Source organism: Jaculus jaculus, chromosome 5, assembly GCF_020740685.1.
Source record: "Jaculus jaculus isolate mJacJac1 chromosome 5, mJacJac1.mat.Y.cur, whole genome shotgun sequence".
NCBI lineage: Eukaryota > Metazoa > Chordata > Mammalia > Rodentia > Dipodidae > Jaculus > Jaculus jaculus.
Genome location: NC_059106.1, coordinates 59,017,767 through 59,038,496, shown reverse-complemented (window position 1 = coordinate 59,038,496; position 20,730 = coordinate 59,017,767). Strand labels below are relative to the sequence as shown.

The 20,730-nt window shown below is 47.3% G+C and overlaps 2 protein-coding genes and 1 non-coding gene across 3 annotated transcripts in view; 1 reads left to right on the top strand and 2 right to left on the bottom strand.

Moving 5' to 3' along the window:
* Positions 1-1,935: 1,935 nt before the first annotated feature.
* Positions 1,936-19,451, bottom strand: Lin28a (lin-28 homolog A). Its single transcript, XM_045148629.1, has 4 exons — positions 19,421-19,451; positions 18,700-18,896; positions 3,621-3,805; positions 1,936-2,152 (listed from the first exon to the last, which is right to left on the bottom strand). The coding sequence occupies exons 1-4, from the start codon at positions 19,449-19,451 to the stop codon at positions 1,936-1,938; spliced, it is 630 nt and encodes a 209-aa protein (XP_045004564.1).
* Positions 10,743-10,876, bottom strand: LOC123461319. The gene has a single exon (XR_006637608.1). It is a non-coding gene; the product is annotated as a small nucleolar RNA SNORA29 (small nucleolar RNA).
* Positions 19,450-20,730, top strand: part of Znf683 (zinc finger protein 683) — a 61,298-nt gene continuing 60,017 nt past the window's right edge. The window contains 3 exon segments of the mRNA XM_045149096.1: positions 19,450-19,598; positions 19,789-19,900; positions 20,141-20,198. Of these exon segments, the coding sequence (XP_045005031.1) occupies positions 19,450-19,598; positions 19,789-19,900; positions 20,141-20,198 (319 nt within the window).

Here is a 20,730-nt window from a genome sequence, read left to right as displayed (position 1 = left end):
CAATTATGTTTCAGATCCTTTTGTCTGGTGCAGAACCTTTTGTCAAAGATGCTCTGGCTATTTTTCAATACAAAAAGTTTTGTAAACAATAAAACCCCAAAGAACATTAAGACCAACACATTATATTTACAAAAACTAGGCCACCTAGCCATCACCAACTCAGAGACTCAGCAAAGTCCTACAAAGCCCAGACAACTACCATAATTAGAGGGGGCAGCATTTGGGGAGACAAGAAACCAGGAGTAGACACACACCACCCAATGCATTCTATTGCATTTGTCCCATTTCAACAGTGAGGTAGGTTTGTGGTGATCTCACAGCATGTAAACGAAACCCCCTTTTTCTCCTTCAGCTACCACGACACTATCAACCATGACCGCAGCAGGGCAGGACACTGGCTCCGGTCTCCCTGGAAGCCAAGATCTTGAAAGGTTATGATCTAAGGCTGGTCTTTCTTCCATGTTATCTATCCCTGGGACACACAGAGTAGAACAAGGGTCTGAAAACTCATCCTTATCAGGCTGAGGATGTAGCTCAGTGATAAAGTGCTTGCCTAGCACACATGAGGCCTAAGGTTCAATCCCTAGCACCATAAAAATACCTCATATCCTTACAAACTTGCATTTTTTTTAATCACACACACACACACACAGCCTGCTGTGTGCGTGGCAGGCACAGACTGATCTGGTGAAGGGTGGATTTGGTACGAATATCAATTTCTGTGCCCTGGGATTAGACAACCATCACTTAACCATGCAAGGCTTCGCTGAGCCTTTCCCCTGGCCCAGCTTTCTGTACCACCTTTTCCTAGTTACACAAATTTCTAATCTTCCAGCTGAAGGTGATCAAGTCATGGGGTGACCCAATTAACACCTGGTCTTTTCACATTTTTAAGATGGAGGGGGTTTCCAGGACACTGACAGGAAAAAAAAACAAGAACCAAAAAACAAGATAACAACAACAAAAAAAACCACGAGCTGTACTTGGCAAAAATGAGGTAGTTCAATAGGCTATGCTCTCCAAATGGATGCTCTCCATGGTGATAACAACAAAAAAGTATTCCCGCTGTGCAGACCGTGAGCTGCTGCTGACTTATCCCTGAGATTGTTCATGTACCTGAGAACACAGTGCAGGAACGAGGGCCTTACATTAAAATATACAAAAATACAAAAGCAGAATATATTAAGGGGGAAAAAAAAAGTTAAAATGCACAAAGATACGTCATTCGCACACAGATAGTGCAGTTGGCATCCTGGAGAAAGTGGGACCCAAGGTGCAGGCATCCAAGGGAGGAAATAAATTAAAATCACATTGGCCCAGAGAGGGATGGGAAGGAGGTAGGAGCGGCAGGTCCGCAGCTCCTCCCACTGCCACCTGTTTGGACTGTCACCACAACCCATTGCTTGAGATAGTTTCCAGCACCATATCCCAAGACTGGGTTCCGAGTAAACAAGCGGTGACCATAAATTTTTAAAACAAACAAACAAACAAAACAAACCCTGCCTTGCTCCTGAGCTTCCCTCCCACAGAATGTGGTACCTTGTGGTTTGGGTTCATTCATCTGGTCTCAAGCTTTTGTTGCACACCCTGCCTGGTAGGGGCAATACTCTACACCCTTCTTCAGAAGGGGAATAACGTCCCTAACCACGCCACTGTGGCAAGCTTAACGATTTTTGGGCTAAAGCGTCAGATAAAGCAGATGCAGGTTCTAGGGTGGTCTCCCCCCTCCAAAGCCCTCACTTGCATTTGGATACAGCATGGTTGGAGTTTCCCCCTCCTGCACCAAGGGAACATAGGGTGGTGCTGGAAACACCAGCCTGAGATACATGGCAGTGCCAGTCACCCCCAGCCCACCCTACCCCCCCTTTCTCCACTCTGCCGATTGATGCCTTCTTGAAACTTCCTGATAGCAAAAGAACAGCCCACTCCCGTGGGTCAGTTCTGGGCTTCTGGGAGCAGGGCGGGGCTGTGGATCTCCTCTTCATCCTCCCGGAAGTAAGCAGGCTTTCCCTGGGAGCTGGGTGTCTGCTGGGCCTTCAGCGGGCATGAGGCCACCATATGGTTGATGCTTTGGCAGAAGTGGCACTTCTTGGGTTGGGGTGGCAGCTTGCATTCCTTGGCATGATGGTCTAGACCACCACAATTGTAGCACCTAGTACAAAGCAAGATGGTAAGGTGAGAGACAGGCATGGGAAGAGGTCAGAGCCTCTCTGAAGGTCAACACCTTAGTCCTTGTTTGTCACTAAAATCACCTTCCTTCCTACTTCTAAATGGAGGAATATGAACGATCTTTTCGAAAAAATTTTAGCCAGGCGTGGTGGCACACACCTTTAATCCCAGTACTTCAGAAGCAGAGGTAGGAGGATCACTGTGAGTTCAAGGCCATCCTGAGACTATATAGTGAATTCCAGATCAGCCTGGGCTAGCTAGAGTAAAACCCTACTTTGCAGGGTGTTGGGGAATTAGCATGCCATGTCCTCCTGCCACTGCAAAGAAACACTTGGGCCACCTTGTACTTTTGGCTGATGTGAGTATTGGGGAATTGAACCTGGGTCCCTTTGGCTGTACAAGCAAGCACATTAACCACTGTGCAATCTCTCCAGCCCAATGATACCATCTTTAAGTCCTTTCCAAATCTAACTAGATCTAGATGATCTGCAGATTCATCTTCTTCATTATTGATTGTTGATGCTCACCTTTAAACCCAGCCCTTGGGAGGCCGAAGTAGGAGTATCACTATGAGTTCAAGACCAGCCTGAGACTAATTCCAGGTAGTCTCAGGTTGGCCTTGAGCTCACAGATCCTCCTACTTCAGCCTACTGAGTTCTGAGATTAAAAAGTGTGTGCCATGGGCTAGAGAGATGGCTTGCCTGTGAAGCCTAAGGACCCATGGATTCCCCAGGATCCATGTAAGCCAGATGCACAAGGGGGCGCATGCTTCTGGTGTTCATTTGTAGTGGCTGGAGGCCCTGGTACACCATTTTCTCTCTCTCTGCCTCTTTCTCTGTCGCTCTCAAATAAATAAGTAAAAATAAACAATAAAAAAGTCTTTAAAAAGTGTGTGCTCTGCCAGGCTTGTTACTGTTTTTTGTTTTGTTTTTCAAGGTAGAGTTTCACTCTAGCTCAGGCTGACCTGGAATTCACTATGTAGTCTCAGGCTGGCCTTGAACTCACAGCGATCCTCCTACCTCTGCACCCTAGTACTGAGATTAAAGGCATGTGCCACCACAACCCCGGCACTTGTTAGTGTTTTTTGATAGTTTCACTACATAGCCCAGGATGGCCTCAAACTTGTAGTGAACCTCCTTCTTTTTGTTTCTTCCTAGGTGCCAAGCACTACCACTAGGAACTTTTTTGTTGTTGTTTTTGTTTTGTTTTTTTCCGGGTAGAATTGCACTCCAGTCCAGGCTGACCTGGAATTCACGGTGTAGTCTCAAAATGACTTTTAACTCACAGCCATCCTTCTACCTCTGCCACCTGAGTCCTGGAATTAAATGTGTGTACCACCATGCCTGGAGAAACTTTTTTGGGGGGGAGTTTTGAAATCAGATCATCTCAGCAGCTGAGTGGGGGAGCTCACCCCTCTCTCAGCAACCTGCACAAGGTGCTCTTGGCCATACCTGTCTCCTTTGGATCTGCGTTTCTGCAGGTTCTTCCCCTTGGGCCGCCTCTCACTCCCAATACAGAACACCCCACCAGGGCCAGTGACTCGGATGGATTCCAAGCCCTTGGCAGACTTCTTAAAGGTGAACTCCACTGCCTCGCCCTCCTTGAGGCTCCGGAAGCCCTCCATGTGCAGCTTACTCTAGAGACCAAAGGGAAAGAAAACAGATTTTACCATGTTTCCATCATTTAAAGCAATAAAAACAAGAGTGAAGGGGTTCCCGGTTTTTGGTTTTCTTTTTTTTCCTGGATTTTACTTTCTTTTTTTTGATATTTTGAAACAAGCTCTCACTTGAACTGAAGTTCACCAGGAATTCATGGCACTCCTGCCACCTTAGCCTCTCAAGTATTGGGATTAAAGGCATGTGTTGTCACCTTGTCTATCCCACTTTTACCAATAAGATTTCAAGCTGGGCCGGGCATGGTGGCGCATGCCTTTAATCCCAGCACTCGGTAGGCAGAGGTAGGAGGATCACTGTGAGTTCAAGGCCACCCTGAGACTACAGAGTTAATTCCAGGTCAGCCTGGACCAGAGTGAGACCCTACCTCGAAAAACAAAAACAAAAAAAGATTTCAAGCAGGGCATGGTGGCACATGCCCTTTAATCGCAGCACTTGGGAGCAGAGGTAGGAGAATTGCCATTAGTTCAAGGCCACATGAAGAGTACATACTGAATTCCAGGTCAGCCTGAGCTAGAGAGAGATCTACCTTGAACCTCTCCTCCCCTCAAAAACCAGCAACAACAACAACAGAAAACCAATTTCAGAGCTGAGTATGGTGATCTGTCGACCCCTAACATCCCAGCACTTGGCAGGAGGATCTCCTATTCAAAGCCAGCTTGGCTGGGCGTAAAGGCACACGCCTTTAATCCTAGCACTCAGAAGGCAGAGGTAGGAGGATTGCTGTGAGTTCGAGGTCACCCTGAGACTACAGAGTGAATTCCATTGTTTGCAATGACAAGCCCTGGCATGCTTATACTCTCTCCCAAATATTTTTAGATGTATTTAAAAAAGCAACAAATAGGGCTGGAGAGATAGATGGCTTAGTGGTTAAGCGCTTGCCTGTGAAGCCTAAGGACCCCAGTTCGAGGCTCAACTCCCCAGGACCCACGTTAGCCAGATGCATAAGAGGGTGCATGCATCTGGAGTTCGTCTGCAGTGGCTGGAGGCCCTGGCGTGCCCATTTGCGCGCTCTCTCTCTCTCTCTCTCTCTACCTGCCTCTTTCTCTGTCACTCTCAAATAAATAAATAAAAAGAATAAACAAAAAAATTTTTTTTAAAGCAACAAATATAAAAGTATAAAACAAGGGCAACATTGTAGATGCTTTATGTGCTTTAATAATGCATCATATTTTAAAATGTTTTAATTCTCCAGGTATCTTTTATGACACCATGGAATAATGTGAGACCCTGCTTAAAAAAAAAAAAAAAAAAAGATGGGCATCGTGGAGCATGCCTTTAATTCCAAAACTCCTGAGGCAGAGGTTGGAAGCTTGACATTGCATAAGTCAATTCCAGGTCAGCCTGGGCTACAGGGAGACCCTACCTGGAAAATAAATAAATAAAAACTTAAATATTTGTTATCTGTTTGAGAAAGATATTAAAAAGGGACAGAGAAAGGGTATGGGTATACCAAGGCCCTCTGCTACTACAAACTCCAGATACATGTGCCATTTTGTGCATTTGGTTTTGTATGGGCACTGGAGAAAAAGACCTGGAGCAGCAGGGTTTTCAAACAAGAGCCTCTAACTGCTAAGCCATCTCTCCAGCCCCAGGACATGTCTTTATTATTATTAGTTTTTGTTTTTCGAGTCTCACTCTAGCCCAGGCTGACCTGCAATTCACTATGTAGTCTCAGGGTGGCCTCAAACTCAGAGTGATCCTCCTACCTCTGCCTCTCAAGTGCTGGGATTAAAGGCGTGAGCCCTGGCTGCTTTTTTGGTTTTTTTTGAGGTAGGGTCTTGGTCTTGCTCTAGCCTAGGCTGACCTGGAATTCAGTATGTGGTCTCAGGGTGGCACCAAAGTCACTGCAATCCTCCTACCTCTGCTTCCTGAGTGCTGGGATTAAAAGCACGCTCCACTATGGCAAGCATGAAATGTTTGTCAATATGTACTTATTTGCATGGAGGGAATAGGAGAGAATGGGTATGCCTGATGCATATGCCACTTTGTGCATTGAGTTAAATGTGGGTACTGGGGACTTGAATCTCAGTTGGCATGCTTTCCAAGCAAGTGCCCTTAATTGTTGAGCAATCCCCACATATGAATTTGTTTGTTTGTTTGTTTTTGTTTCTTGAGTTGGTGCCTCACCCTAGTCCAGGCTGACCTGGAAATTCACTCTGTAGTAAAATGTTTGTCAATGGTCAATGGTCCTCTTATTCCCATTACAGGTTCTTCCTGAGGCATGCATATTGGTCTGTTTTGTAGGATACCCCTGTTTGGATATGTCTTATGTGTTCTCAAAGTTTAGGATAAGGATATGCATTTCATAGACATACGATGGGCTGGAAAGATGGCTCAGAGGTTGAGGTGGTTGCTTGCAAAGTCTAACAGCCCGGGTTTCATTCTCCAACACACACATAAAGCCAGATGCACAGAATGGCACATTCATCTAAAGTTCCTTTGCAGTAACAGGAGGCGTACCCATTTTCTTTCTATTTCTCTCCCCTGACCCCCTGCAAATAAATAAACCAAAAAACAAAACAAAAATTAGAAGAGCTGGGTGTGGCGGCAGAGGTAGGATGATCACAATGACTTCAGGCAGCCCTGAGACTACACAGTGAATTCCAGGTCAGCCTTAAAAAAAAAAAAAAAAATCACTTGGCTGTAGATAAATTGATCAATGTCAGATTTCTTTCTTTCTTTCTTTCTTTTTTTTTGGTTTTTCAAGGTAGTATCCATGCCCAACTTTGTTTTATTTTTGTTTGGGTTTTGCTGTATACTGAGGCTGGTCTCAAATTCATAGGCTCAAAAGAGCCTCCTGCTGTAGCCTCTTGAGTAACTGAACTACACATACACCTCCAGCAACAAAGAAATGTATTTTTAATTCTCTGAGTTAGAAAGATGAACAGAAAATACTGTAAAAAGGAAAAAAAAAAAAAAGCAGGTGTGGTGGTACATGCCTTTAATCCCAGCACTCTCCATGCAGAAGTAGGAGAATGGCTGCGAGTTTGAGGCAGCCTGGGACTACAGATTGAATTCCAGATCAGTCTGGGCTGAATTCCAGATCAGTCTGGGCTAAAGTGAGACCCTACCTAAAAAAGAAAAGAAAAAAAAAAAAGGAGAAAAAAAAAAAAAAAAACAACTCTAGGCCTCAAAATTGAACAATCTATATGGAATAATCCCAGAAAATAGGACTGAGGAGGTGGCTCTGTGATTAAAGGAGCTGGCTTGCTTACAAAGCTGCTCAGCCTGAGTTGATTCCTTATCACCCATGTAAATACAGATGCAAAAAATAGTGCTTAGCCAAGCATGGTGGCACATGCCTTTAATCCCAGCACTTCAGGCTGAGGGGGTGGGATCACTGTGAATGTGGTCAGCCAGAGACTATATAATGAATTCTAGGCCAGCCTGGGCTAGAGCAAGACCCTATCTGCAGGGGGGGAAGTAATGCCTTATGTTTTTTTCAAGAGACCCCGACACACCCACATGCAATACTTATAAAGACCCATATTTATAAAAGCAGGCAAACAGCTCATTTGGCTCCCTTAAAAAAGATGGGGAGTTGGTAATTCAGGTGAGTGGGAAGATCATCAAATGCTCCAAGAATTCCTAAATTGGAAGCTCACAGGTGACAGCATCTTGTAGGCCCTTTCCCATAACAGTTTTCACCAGTTCCACCCATTATAGTAAAACATCTGAAGTGTGTAACTATACCAACAAGCAGTCCTCATAGAGCATGGGATTCAATGGTAGAGTGCTTGCCTAACAGACACAAAGCCATGGGTTCAATTTCCAGCACTGCCCCACCCCTCTCCCCAAAAGGAACGAGAAATGGGGTTCAGAGAAGCAAAGGGATCACTCTGTACCTACCTGACTTGGGTAACATGAACAGGTAGCACTAGGATTTAAAGTGGGCAGAACATTTCAAACTCTACTAAAACATGCTTATTAGCCAAACGGAATGCATAAATTCCTCAGTCATTGTAATTTTTCTTTCAGTTTAGATGGTTTTACAGAAGACAAAAGTTCATCAAGGTTAGGAACATACACTGGGAGCCAGACACATATGAAATCCTAAGCCTCCAATGATTGGCCACTGACCTTTGTTCCTCAGTGGCTTGTGGGCCTCAAGTCCTTCCAAGACAGAAAAGCAATGCCTTTTGACTTATTATGCCAGGCTCTGCAAGCAAGTGCCTTTAACTTCTGAGCCACCTCTCTAGCACCTCCTCTTAATTTTTCAACTAGAGCTTTTGTTATGTAGCCCAGGTAGGTGTTAAACTGGAGAATCTTCCTGCTCCTTGACTGCTGGGATTACAGGCGTAGACCCACCACACATATCTTCAAGAAACCTAATGGATTCTAAAAAGTTTGCATAGACACATAGTGTCAAGTAAATACTTATTATTTTTTTATTTATTTGAGACCGACAGACACAGAGAGAAAGACAGATAGAGGGATAGAGAGAGAATGGGCGCGCCAGGGCTTCCAGCCTCTGCAAACGAACTGCAGATGCGTGCGCCCCCTTGTGCATCTGGCTAACATGGGACCTGGGGAACCGAGCCTCGAACCGGGGTCCTTAGGCTTCACAGGCAAGCGCTTAACCGCTAAGCCATCTCTCCAGCCCAAGTAAATACTTAAAACTGTGTTAACTAATGTACTACATTGGTAATTATCCCACCAAAGAAATACTACAAAAGTCCAGGATCTTTTCTGTGCAGGATGCTCGGGACTGACCACAGGGCCAGGCACTTGCTAAGTAAGCACCCTACTCCTGAGCTAGATTCCTCAGGTCTCTCAAATAAAAACAAAATTTGAATTTTAAAAAATGGATCAAATACTGATTTATGGTGGTGCTATGAGGTTTTATGCATGAAAAATAGTTAACACTTCACCTGCCACACAAAAATTCCCGGGCATGGCAACCTCTTCAGGTGGAGTAACTGACAGCAATAACATTAACTTTGGCTTAATAATAGTAATAAACTAACCAGCTTTAGAAGCGCATGAAATTATGTCCTTTCTGAGATTATTTACTGTACCGCACACTCTCATACCCATACCTTAATAGGCTTGTGCAACCAAAGGTACAATGTGAACCAGGGTCTATCCCTCTCAGGTGGCTTTAATGAGATGTGCTGATGAAGGCCATAGCAGGAACCTCAACAGCTAGGCAAGATGGAAACTGGTGGTCTCCAAGGGTGGCTCTCTGCTCCCTCCCCCACCCCAGCGCCTCTCTAACACATAGTTTGAATTCTTCTCTTATCAGATAGGTAATCAGTGTGCAGCCCCACCGAGCCAGCCTCCCAGAGCAAGCATATGAAAGGAGCCTGAAATTCTTCTACCACCCCCCTCCACCCCCAACCACACACAAAGCAGGGGACCGCCCCCTCCCCAACCTTCCAAAAAAAAAGGAAAAAGAAAAGGCTTGGGGGAGGGGCAAGGCCTGAGCTCCCCCAATAGAGACCAGCCCCAGGGAACAAAGAGTTGACACTGGTTGGTTCTGGTGGTCAGATTCCTGGAGTTCCAAGGCACAGATCCCCTAAGCATGGCTCTCACCCTCCCCCACACTCAACAGGACCCGTTCCTTCCTTCCTCCCTGAGCAGGGGTTATGGTCATGGCGAGAGAAATGGATACAGAAACAGCTCTTTCCCATCTTCCTACCCTCCAGAGCCTCCCAGCCTAATTACTTAGTCAGATAAATATTTCAAATGGAAAAAAGGCACGAATCCCATTCTTCTTCGCCGCTTTATTGAACTTTAGGAACACAGGCAGGCTGCTTGGGCACGCAGGGAGCACTTAGAAAAGTTACTCTGGTCCTGGTGCCATGCAGAGCACTTTGGCCTTCTTATTTTTTAACTTCTCTGGCCATCAGCCCCCTACTCAAATACCTCTCACCCCAACAGTGTAAATTTAAGCTATAGAATGGAAATTAGGTGTCCCACAGGTCATGTGTTGAAATAAAGGCCCGGACTCTCACTTGTCAAAGCCAGGTCTCCAGTTCCTACCACGCTGCATTTTGGGTCTTTCTTCACAATGTTGGCAATACTTGCTCTGGCACCCCAGAGCTACAATGTATTCTCAGCTCTCGGGCCATCCCATCCCATGCAGTTCTCCCTCTCCACCCTCTCAGTTCCAGGTTCCTAGTAGTGCTGGGTTCAAAATATCTACAGGGAGGCTGGAGAGATGGCTTAGTGGTTAAGGCACTTGACTGCAAAGCCAAAGGACCCAGGTGCATCCAAATGCACAAAGTGGCATGTGCATCTGGAGTCTACTATGGCATGCCCATATTCTCTCTCTCAAGTAATTTTTAAAAATATATCTACTGGGAGTTTTATTTCTTATTTTAATTCCCTTTGAGGCACGAGTCCCACTAATGTAGACCAGTCTGTCCTTAGACTTGTGATAATCCTCCTGCTTCCGCTTCCTCACTGCTGGGATTACAGGTGCCACCACACCTAGCTAAAATAAATATTGCTAGTGTTTACTACAGACTGAACACTGTTTAATACTTTTATGTAGTGCAACTTATTTATTCCTCATATCAAGCCTGTGTGGTACGTTAATGTGACACATCCATGTTACTGCTTGACAACCTGGAAGCAGAGGGGTTAATAAGCACCTTGAAGGGTCCCTAAGAGGGGACATATGAATGGAAACCTGAATGAAGTTTGAGTACAGGAGAACTGCCCTGTTTATTTGGGAAAGCTAGAAGAGTGTTAAGAACAGAAACTATGCAGATCTTCATATTAAATAAAGAAAATAACAAAACAAAACAGGCATCTTGACCAATGTTACAGTGAAAGGCAAAAGAGCTGGGCTGACTGCCATAATCCAGATTCTATTAGCCAGCATGATCCAATGTAAGATAAGCAACAAACATAATTTTTTATTTTAAGTATTCATTTATTATTAACTTTCTATTTTTGTTCAGCCATTTCATGTAAAGGGAGGACACTGAAAAACCCTCCCTCCTCAGATCATGGCACCTTTCATCTATCCCACAGGCATAGCCACAATTCTATTAGGAGAAAATGTGGCATTCAGTGGGAAACACAAATATAATTTTCAACTCTGGGTAACTAGAAAGAAACAAGGAAAAGAATTTTAATGATATAGTACTGTAGTAGTGCTGAAGCTCTACTGAAGCTTCATTGCTGGGAGATCTTGGGTTGGATAGCATCTAGAAAAACAACACACATGCCCAGAAGCAATTGATGGGAGGGAGCGAGTGTTTAGGATTGTGGCTCACACCCATAATTCCAGCACTCAGGAGGCTGAGGTAAGAGGATCACTGTGAGTCTGAGTACGAAGTGAGTTCCAGGTGTGCCAGGGCTAGAGTGAGACCATGTTGGGGAGAGAAGGGAGGGAAAGGAAATGTCTAGAACCTAAAACCTGCTCGGCTGGGCTGGGCAAGCCAAGGCTCCTGTCGGCAGTCGTCCACCAGATGGCGCTGCACAGCAGCCAGTGTATAAAAGGCCTGAGACTGTGGGTTTTGAACCTAGAAGCCATGGGTAAGTGTAGTGAAGAGGTCCCTCCTCAGCACCATCAGATGGTCTTGTCCTTTTCAACCTTCAGGTAGTCAGAGGTTCAAGGGCTGGGTGCTTTCTTTTTCCCACCACACCCCACACTAGCAGAGCATAAGGTAAGAAAAGGAATGAAATGGCTCTTGGAAAGCCGGGCGTGGTGGCGCATACCTTTAATCCCTGCAGTTAGATCACTGTGAGTTTGAGGCCATCCTGAGACTACATAGTGAATTCCAGGTCAGCCCGAGCTAGAAGTTGAGACCCTACCTCAAAAAACAAACAAAAGACTATGTATAGCTGGGTGTGGTGGTGCACATCTTTAATCCAGGCACTCAGGAGGCCATCCTGAGACTACATACAGAATTCCAGGTCAGCCTGGGCTGGAGAAACACTTTTGGGGGATTGACAGATGGGGTAATGAGCTCAAGCTGAGTAGGAAGTTAGACTATTTAGTAGGAATGTTTGGGCAAATTCTATGCCTGCATCCAAGTCACTGAAACTCATGTAAAAAAAAGTTTCCCATTTTGGAAGCTTTGGTTAGGGTAGTGGAATATCCTGTACTGGAGACATTGTCTAGAAATACAACTCTTCAGAAAGAGGACCCCAGATGGCCCCATGACACACAACTCAACATGAATTTCTTTATCAACTTCAATAAAAATGCATTCATAGCAGGGTGGGCGTGGTGGCGCATGCCTTTAATTGTAGCACTAGAGATGCAGAAGGTAAGATCACTGAGTTTGAGGCCAGCCTGTGACTAAAGAGTGAGCTCCTGTCAGCTGTCAGCCTGGGTTAGTGAGGACCCTACCTGGTAGGGATGTGAGGGAATCCATTCATTTTTAACCTGACTTTTCCTATTAAGATGAAAGAAAAAAAAAAATGATGGGCTAAGAGAAATACTTGTCTAGCATCCACAATGTCCTAGGTTTGAACCCTAAATGAACAGAACTAATGAAGTCACCAAACTTGAGACTTGCAGTCCATGGACAGGAGGAGCTCACCTGGGGCTCAGAGTTATAGCTAACAATGACTCCAACAAATTCTCCTGGCACTATAGTGTGCCCAGCTACAGCCTAAGCAAGCCACTCTCATTTATACCACTCCCTACTTACAGCCTTGTCCTCTGGTGCTTTACACAGGTCTTAAGAGTGCACCTCATTCAAAGGGAAAAGTGTGTGTGGGGGTATTACCATGGGATACTTTTTATAATCATGGAAACTGTTAATAAAAATTGAGAAAAAAAAAAAAAGAGTGCACCTTAAGGCTAAGAGATGGTTTAGTGGTTAAGGCACTTGCCTGCAAAGCCAAAGGACCCAGATTAAATTCCCCAGGACCCACATAAGCCAGATGCACAAGGTAGTGCATGTGTTTGGAGGTTGTTTGCAGGGGTAGGATGCTCTGGCTGGCTCATTCTCATTCTCTCTCTCCCCCCCTTTTCTTTCAAATAAATATATAAAAAGTAAAATATTTTTTAAAAAAAGTGGGCCGGGCGTGGTGGTGCACGCCTTTAATCCCAGCACTTGGGAGGCAGAGGTGGGAGGATTGCCTTGAGTTCAAGGCTACCCTGAGACTCCATAATGAATTCCAGGTCAGCCTGGGCTAGAGTGAGACCCCACCTCGAAAAACCAAAAAACAAAAAAAAAACAAAAAAAAAAAAAAAGAGTGGGGCTGGAAAGATGGCTTAGTAGTTAAGTGCTTGCCTGTGATGCCCAAGGGCCCCGGTTAGAGACTCAATTCCCCAGGACCCACATAAGCCAGATACATAAGGTGGAGCATGCATCTGGAGTTCCATTTGCAGTGGCCAGAGGCCCTGGTGCACCCATTCTCTCTCTCTCTCTCTGCCTCTCTAAAATAAATAAAGAAAAATAAACTTTTTTAAATGTACTTCAGATTGAGGGCCCTCAAGATGCTTACACAAACCCAGCGTGGGGTCGCTCAACTTTAATCCCAACACTAGGGAAGCAGAGGTAGGAAGACCACCATGAATTAATTTGAGGCCAGCCTGAGACTACATAGTGAATTCCAGGTCAGCCTGGGCTCAAGTGATACCCTAACTTAAAATGCAATATATATGACACATATATGTGTGCACATCTAAAAAAAAATTTAATTTACTTTATTTACTTGAGAGAGAGGTAGGGAGAGGGAGAGAATGGGCATGCCAGGGTTTTCAGCCCCTGCAAATTAACTCCAGATATATGTACCACCTTGTACATCTGGCCTTGTAGAACCTGGGGAATTGACCCTGGGTCCTTTAGCTTTGCAGGCAAGTACCTTAACCACTAAGCCATCCCTCCAGCCCATGCGTGCACATTTTTGAAAATATTTATTTATTTATTTGAGGAAAGGAAAGAAAGAGACAGAAAAAAATTGGTGCACCAAGTCCTCCAGTCACTGCAAACTGACTCCAGACACTTTGTGTCACTTTGTGCATCGAGCTTGGCATGGGCACTGAACAATAGAACCTGGATCCTTTGGCTTTGCGAGCAAGCGCCTTAAAACCACTAAACCAGCCCTATATACTTTTTTTGTTGTTTTTTTTTTTTGGTTTTCAAGGTAGGGTCTTGCTCTAGCTCAGGATCACCTGGAATTCAGTGTAACCTCAGGGTGGCTTCCAACTCAGTGATCCTACCTGTGCCTCTTGAGTGTTGGTATTAAAGGTGTGCACCACCTAGCCTGGACTTTTTTTTTTTTCTGGTTTTGAGTTTCCACTTTAGCCCAGGCTGACCTGGAATTCATTTTATAGTCTCAAGATAGCCTTGAACTCACGGTGATCCTCCTACCTGGGCCTCCCATGTGCTGAGATTAAAGGCATAGGCCAGGATGCCTGGCTACATATATATACATTTTTATAGACATTTCTTTTTTAAAAAATATATCTTTTTTTTTCTTCTGGTTCTTCGAAGTAAGGTCTCACTCTAGCTCAGGTTTAAGTATATTTTTATATTTTATTTATTTATTGGAGAGAATAAGAGTGGGTGTGCCAGGGCCTTTAGCCACTACAACCGGAACTCCATGGTTCACCTTGTACATCTGGCCCATGTGGGTACTGAGGAATTGAACCTGGATCCTTAGGCTTCACAGGCAAGGGCCTTAACCACTAAGCCATCTCTCCAGCCCTAGATTTTTGTTTTGTCTTAGTTTTGGTTTTTCAAGGTAGGGTCTCACTCCAGCCCCAGCTTGACCTGGAATTCAATATGGAGTCTCAGGGTGGCCTTGAACTCACGGTGATCCTCCTACTTCTGCCTCATGAGTGCTGGGATTAAAGGCGTGTGCCACCACAACTGGCCCCAGACATTTCTTTACATACATCTTATACTGTATGTGCGCACACACACAATTTCTTTCCATTTCATTTAGATCCAGTGAATACTAGAAATCATCTAGACAGATAAATTCCTTTAAAGCCTAATCTACTGGTAAAGACCATGTAAAATACCATGGAATATTGGGAACAGGGCTGCAACTCATGTGAAAAGATTCCATAAGTGTCCCCTCAGCCCAGCTGTTCTAAGACATTCCCCCCCCCCCCAACAGACGCTGCTCTCCGCTACTCCTCATGTATCCTATTCAGAAAACATGGGCAGGCCACCATGGCTCCAGAGCAATTTTAGCCTCAATTTCTGTCTCAACTTTGATTTTTTTTCTCCAAACCCAATTTGGTCCCTTGGCCAACTGTGAGCTTGGCTTTTTCTCTCTGCTTGCAAGGCTTCCAATGAAGTATCTTAATCAGAAAGCAAGATAAGCACATCTCTGTGCAGGGTGTTGGTGGTGTACTCCTGTAATTCCAGCACTTAAGAGCCAGATGAAAGGGTCAAGAATTCAGGGCCATCCTTAGCTACATGTGTCTAGCCTAGGCTACATGGGACCATGCCTCAAAATACAATCTGGGGAGCTGGAGAAATAGCTCAGCAGTCAAAGACACTTGCCTGCAAAACCTAATGACAGTACCCACATAAATCCCGACGCACAACATGGCACATGTCTCTGGAGTTCATTTGCAGCTGCTGGAGGCCCTGGTGTGCCCAATTCCAAGATTTGGGTTCTGAGGAGCTACTGAAAAGAAAATGTTTCCTATTTCTAGATTTCTTCTACAAATCTTGGTGGCTTGGATTTTTAAACCACAAAATTGATTTAAGCAAAAACTCTTAAAATAGCCAGTAACTTTCACATTTTTGGTAACTGCCTTATTACTTTCCTTGTTTCTCAGCTGCGGGTGATTATTGCCTCCCAGGGGAGGCTTGGCTAGAACTGGAGACATTCTGGTACTCACACATGAAGAATACAACTGACTCTAAGGTTAGAATACCACCAGACATCCTATAATGAACAAGACAACCCCCCACACGCCAAAGAATTAGCCTACTCCAGCAAGTCAGTAGTGCCCAGGTGAGAAACCCTAATTGCCAGCCATAGAACTGCTTCTTAAAATCCCCTAAACTCCACAGATCTGCAGCTGAATTTAAAAAAAAAAAAAAGGTGTTACCAAAATCTGTTTCATGAGTATTTCCTTGCTTGGAACATGATCTAAGAAAGGCTATATAAAAACACTCCACTGGGAGCAAAATAAAGTATGTGTGAGAAGAGGCAGGCATTCTACGACTGGGGCAGTTTGACTGTCACAAGTTTTAGGGCAGCCTAGGCTCCAGCACAAGATTTTGTCTCCAATATACAAATTATGAAAGCACAGTGGCACACATCTTTAATACCAGCACTTGGGAAGCCAGATTGGGACTACACAGTGAATCCAAATCTGCCTGGGCTAGATTGAGACCCTACCTTGGAAAAACTAAACAAAAAGCCAGCATTGTGGCACAAGCCTTTAAATCCCAGCACTCAGGAGGGATAGGTAGAAGGATCACTGCGAGACACTACACTATCTGGGGTGTGTGGGGAAGATACACAGAAAGGAGCTTAAGAATAGTATTGCACAGGGTGTTGGGTACCTACAAGCTCTATCTTGGAGGGGTTTACCACCCTGCCCATGGCTAATGTCACCTTGGGACAGTTTTTCTTCTTACTTTTCTATCACAGTCTACTTCCAAGTTCTCCATCACCAGAACGAGAAGTTGGCCGTTAATAATGCTTTCTTACTCTACTTCATGAACGCTTTCCTCCCCAAGTAAACACTTCTTACCATAACCTATTAAATTCTTCTGCCATTCTATATCCAGAGATTTCAAATAACCAGCCTAATTTACAGCTCAAGTGAGGTGTGGACCAACCCAAGCTCCCCAGCATGCTATGGTAAATCCCAGATATAGTTCTCTTCAGTGTTGGAAAAGGAGATTAGGGGACGAGCTCTTTTTCTTCTTAATTGCAGCTCAGCTCCCTTCCTGGTCACTTATTCAACTGTCAGTCCCTAGACTTTTCAAGATCTTCAAAGTCCATAGGTCTTCAAGCTGGTCTATCCTGAAGATTCCTGCTTTTCTCCAATGACATGCTATAGTTTTCCAGTCGCTCTGGATCCTAAGCTAAGTCTGCTGAGGCAGGAACAGCTCCCCACTTACTCAGAACACCTTGGGATTGGTCTTTCACCTAGGAACTTGGGTCAGGGGATGCATTCTCCTCCATCTCTCCTTCCTTAGCAGCATTTGGAGAAAGTGTTGGATCTCTTACTCTAAGCTCCCAAAATTGGGGAAGCTGTCCAGCCAAGACCAGGAAAGATTTTAATCTCTTTGTGATCAGATAAATAGGAGAGTGGGGGGAGGCTTGCCACCCGCTGAGGAGGGCCATTCAAAGCTGGTTCCTGTAATAAAGTGATTTAATAGATCTAAAGAGGCCAATTCCCATCTTGCTCTCACAATTACTTCCTGTGGGTTATCATTCACATATGTAAATGAGAAGGGGGGGCACAATAGCAGCCAAAAACTAGCAAGTCTGGTGTGTGGGGGAGGGAAATACAATGGGGGCTGCAAGAGGGTACCTATCCTACAGCAGGTCCTTTGGGTAGATGTTCTAGAAGACCAGTGAGCACACGGGGCCAACAATAACCCGCAAGTCCCCATCTTCCTGTAACCAAGATCTACCTATATTTCCCCTCCCCATCTTCTGGACTGAGGACTGTGCTCAGACTTTCCGGCAGCTTCCAACCAGTCCACCCAGCATCTCCTTCCCTTCTCCTCCCCTCCCCCTCCACAACGCCATCCCTCAGGCTCCAACCCTTAATCCCCACATCCTCCTTCCCCTCCCCCACAGCTCCTAAAGCCAACCTCCCCGAAGTAACCCCTCCCTGCCCGGGGCCTGGGTGTCAAGCTCTAGGGCCAGGGATTAGCAATTTCTTTTTTCCAGGTCCAGCCCTGAACCTCCAAATGTGGAAAGGAAGACGCGAGGCAACTTCCTTTCCATGGTGGCCCAGGCCTACTGGAATGTCTCTAGGATATTAAGGAAGAGGAAGCCCGGGAGGAGGGAAGACTTGAAGGCTCTGGCCTCCTTGTTTGAGGTTAGGAATGTTAGGACGGCAATCAATGGCTGTCTGGGGCCATAAATGCCAAGCTGAAGAGAATAGGTCCAGAGGCCAACCTCCCTCCAACCCCCTGGCCTGCGACACTGAATTTCACTCCCACTGTGCTGGCCCAGCTTTAACTGAGAACTTGGGGTTGCACCAACTCAACTCCCTCCTAGACTGGCCGGGACTCCTGAAGCTTTTCCTTCCTGCAGGAGGCAGATAGCTAATGAACCAGTGCCGAACTGTAACTAGTCCTCCAGAGGAGTTTAGCAGTTCCCCCACACGGACCCTTCAGGGCTCGGCCCATCTCCACAGAACATTAGGACCTGGCTTTGGGGTGACTACCTGGGTGAAGTTTGCATTCAAACGGAAAAAGCTGGCTTATCAGCTTTTCAGGCCTTTGGGACCAACAGCCAGTTCCCTGCACCCTGTCTCCCGCCCTCTAACCTCCAGTCAGACTTTTTAAGGGCTCTGGGCTCCCGACTCAGGCCTTGCATGTGCTTCTCTGGTCGGCCTGCTAGCCCTCCCCCCACCGTCAAGCACAATACAACCTTAGTTTCTGCCACATGGGGTCACCTCCCTGCCCCTGCTCCCTTCCCAGGGGAAAAGAGGTAATAGACACGTGGTTAAGCCAGAGGGGGTTCCCGGAAGGGGGCGGGTGTGGAGGGGGTGCTTGGTCATCAGTGGTGCCGCACCCCCACCTCACTTGGTTGTAACGGGGACTCCAAAATGGGGGTGTCCAAGCCAAGATGCAGACACACACACACAATGAGGGTCTTTATCTCTCGCAACTCAAGTGACTTGCCGGTCCGCCGCCCACTCCTTACATTTCTACTCCCAGGCCCCTTTCCCACCAACCCCAACCCCCCCCCACCCCAGCAAAGTTAGCAGAATCATTCTCACCTGGTGCACAAAGACGTCCACCGGGGGGTCGAGCGCGACCCCGGCGCGGGCGGTCATGGACAGGAAGCCGAAGCCCATGCGCACGTTGAACCACTTACAGATGCCGGCCCCGTGCAGCAGCTGCGGTTCATCGGCCGCCCGGGCCGCGTCCGCCGGAGCCTCCTCGGGCGCTTTCTCCGCCGCCTTGGCGCAGCCACCTGGAGAGAAGGAGGAGGAAGAGGACCGGCCCATCAGCTGGCGGAGTGGGGGGGTGTCCTTGGACACCCCTCTCGGGGACCCAACAGGAAGATCACCCCAGAGGAGGCGGTTACCTAGCAATTGACAAGAAACCTGTCCTGGCTGCTCCCGCGCTCCCCAGGCTTACATATACCGGGGAAGAAGTTGGGGGGCGGGAAGCGGTGGTGCCCCGAAAGTTTTGCTCATCTTCCCACAACACGTTGCCCGGGGGACACCCAGCCGGACAGGCCCCTCCTCTTCTCTCCCTCCGCCCCCACCAGCTCAGTGCACACGCCACTGGGACACCGGGGTTCCCTGCTCCTCCAGACATGGCCCGGGGAGGGGGGGGAGAGCAGGAGGCCGCACAGACTTTTGGGGAGTCCTGCGGGCATAAAGCAAAAGTCCGAGGGACACTTTCCCAACACCTCCCTTCGATGTAAAAGTCCTGGGCGAGCCTAAGGTGTTCCCCCCCACACACGCCCCCGCGAAAGTCGCGAGCTCGAACCTGCAAATTGCTGGTTGGACACTGAGCCCATGGTCGTCGGTGAGCCCGCGGCCCCGGGGCCCCTGGTCCGGCGGCTGCTGGCCCCAGAGAAGTCCGGAGGCAAAGGGGTGGTTCGGAGAAGAGGCTGCTACATCTTCCCCCGCACAATAGCGGTGGGAGGGCCCACGGCTTTTCAAAGGCTCCCAAATTCTAAAAGACAATGACCCAACCCCCCGCGGGCAGCCCCCTCCCCTCCCCTCCCTCTCCTTTTCCCCTCCCTTTCCCTCGGGCTTCTGGCTCCGGCCCTCCCCCACCGCTTCGGTCTCTGACACCTCTGGGGTGTCCCTTCCCCGAACCTTGAGGTTTGACACCCCCCCTCCGCTCCATAGACACACATCTGGAGACCGGAGTCGGGAAATCTACCCAGAAGTTGTGGGGTACCCCAGAATTTTGGACCCTGAGCTTGAAGGACTCAGCGAGGGGGCCCTGAAGCAGACACAGGTGGGGGACCCGGGGGGGGGGGGGGAGATAGTTTTATAACCACGTGACTGCTCCCACACACACTAACACACCACCCCCACCCCCCGGGCAGATAATTATACATTCCAGAGAGTTGGGGGAGGGAGGTGTGAGCCTGGTGGCGCTGGCCAATCAGAAACACAAACCACCTGTCAAAGGGAGAAATGGATGAGCCCTCCCCCTCCCCCAGCCCTTGAGCGCCCCTCCCCCCTTCCCCCTCAGGCCTCGGAGCTGACCCGGCTGCTTGGCGCTGACCTGCTCTCACCCCCCCCACCCCCGTGTGCTTAGATAGACCTGGAGTTCTGGACCCTAGGAAGCCGGGATGCGTGGGGGGTGGGAGGGCGCGGAGCTGGGCACAGGCTGGAGGTCCCATAGAGCTGATCTGTGTTGACCTGCCCGCCGCCGACTACAACTGGATGTCTCTACCTCCTGGAGTTTCTGACTCAAAGAGTTTCCCTGGGTCTTCCCCAATGAGAAGAGACAAAAGGGCTCCTAGTTGATTTTTGTGCCAAGCACTCTTCCTTTCTTTGCTTCTTTCACATCGGTATCAAAAGTTGGCCCCAGGTAGAGCTTCCTGAGAGCGCAGAAGGGCCCCTGCTTGAGTTTCTTCTCTGCTAGCTGCCCTCCTATCCTGACGCCCGCCCCCACCCCACACACACACCCAGACCGGTCCCATCCTTCTCTGGGAGAAGGGAATGGGTGGGTGTGTGGATGGAGTACTTCCTCCAGGATCCCTGGCACTCTCAGAGTCCCAGACGCTCCTGGTCTCGGAGTCACCATCCTAAAGTGCGCTCCTCTGCCGGAGAGCGGCT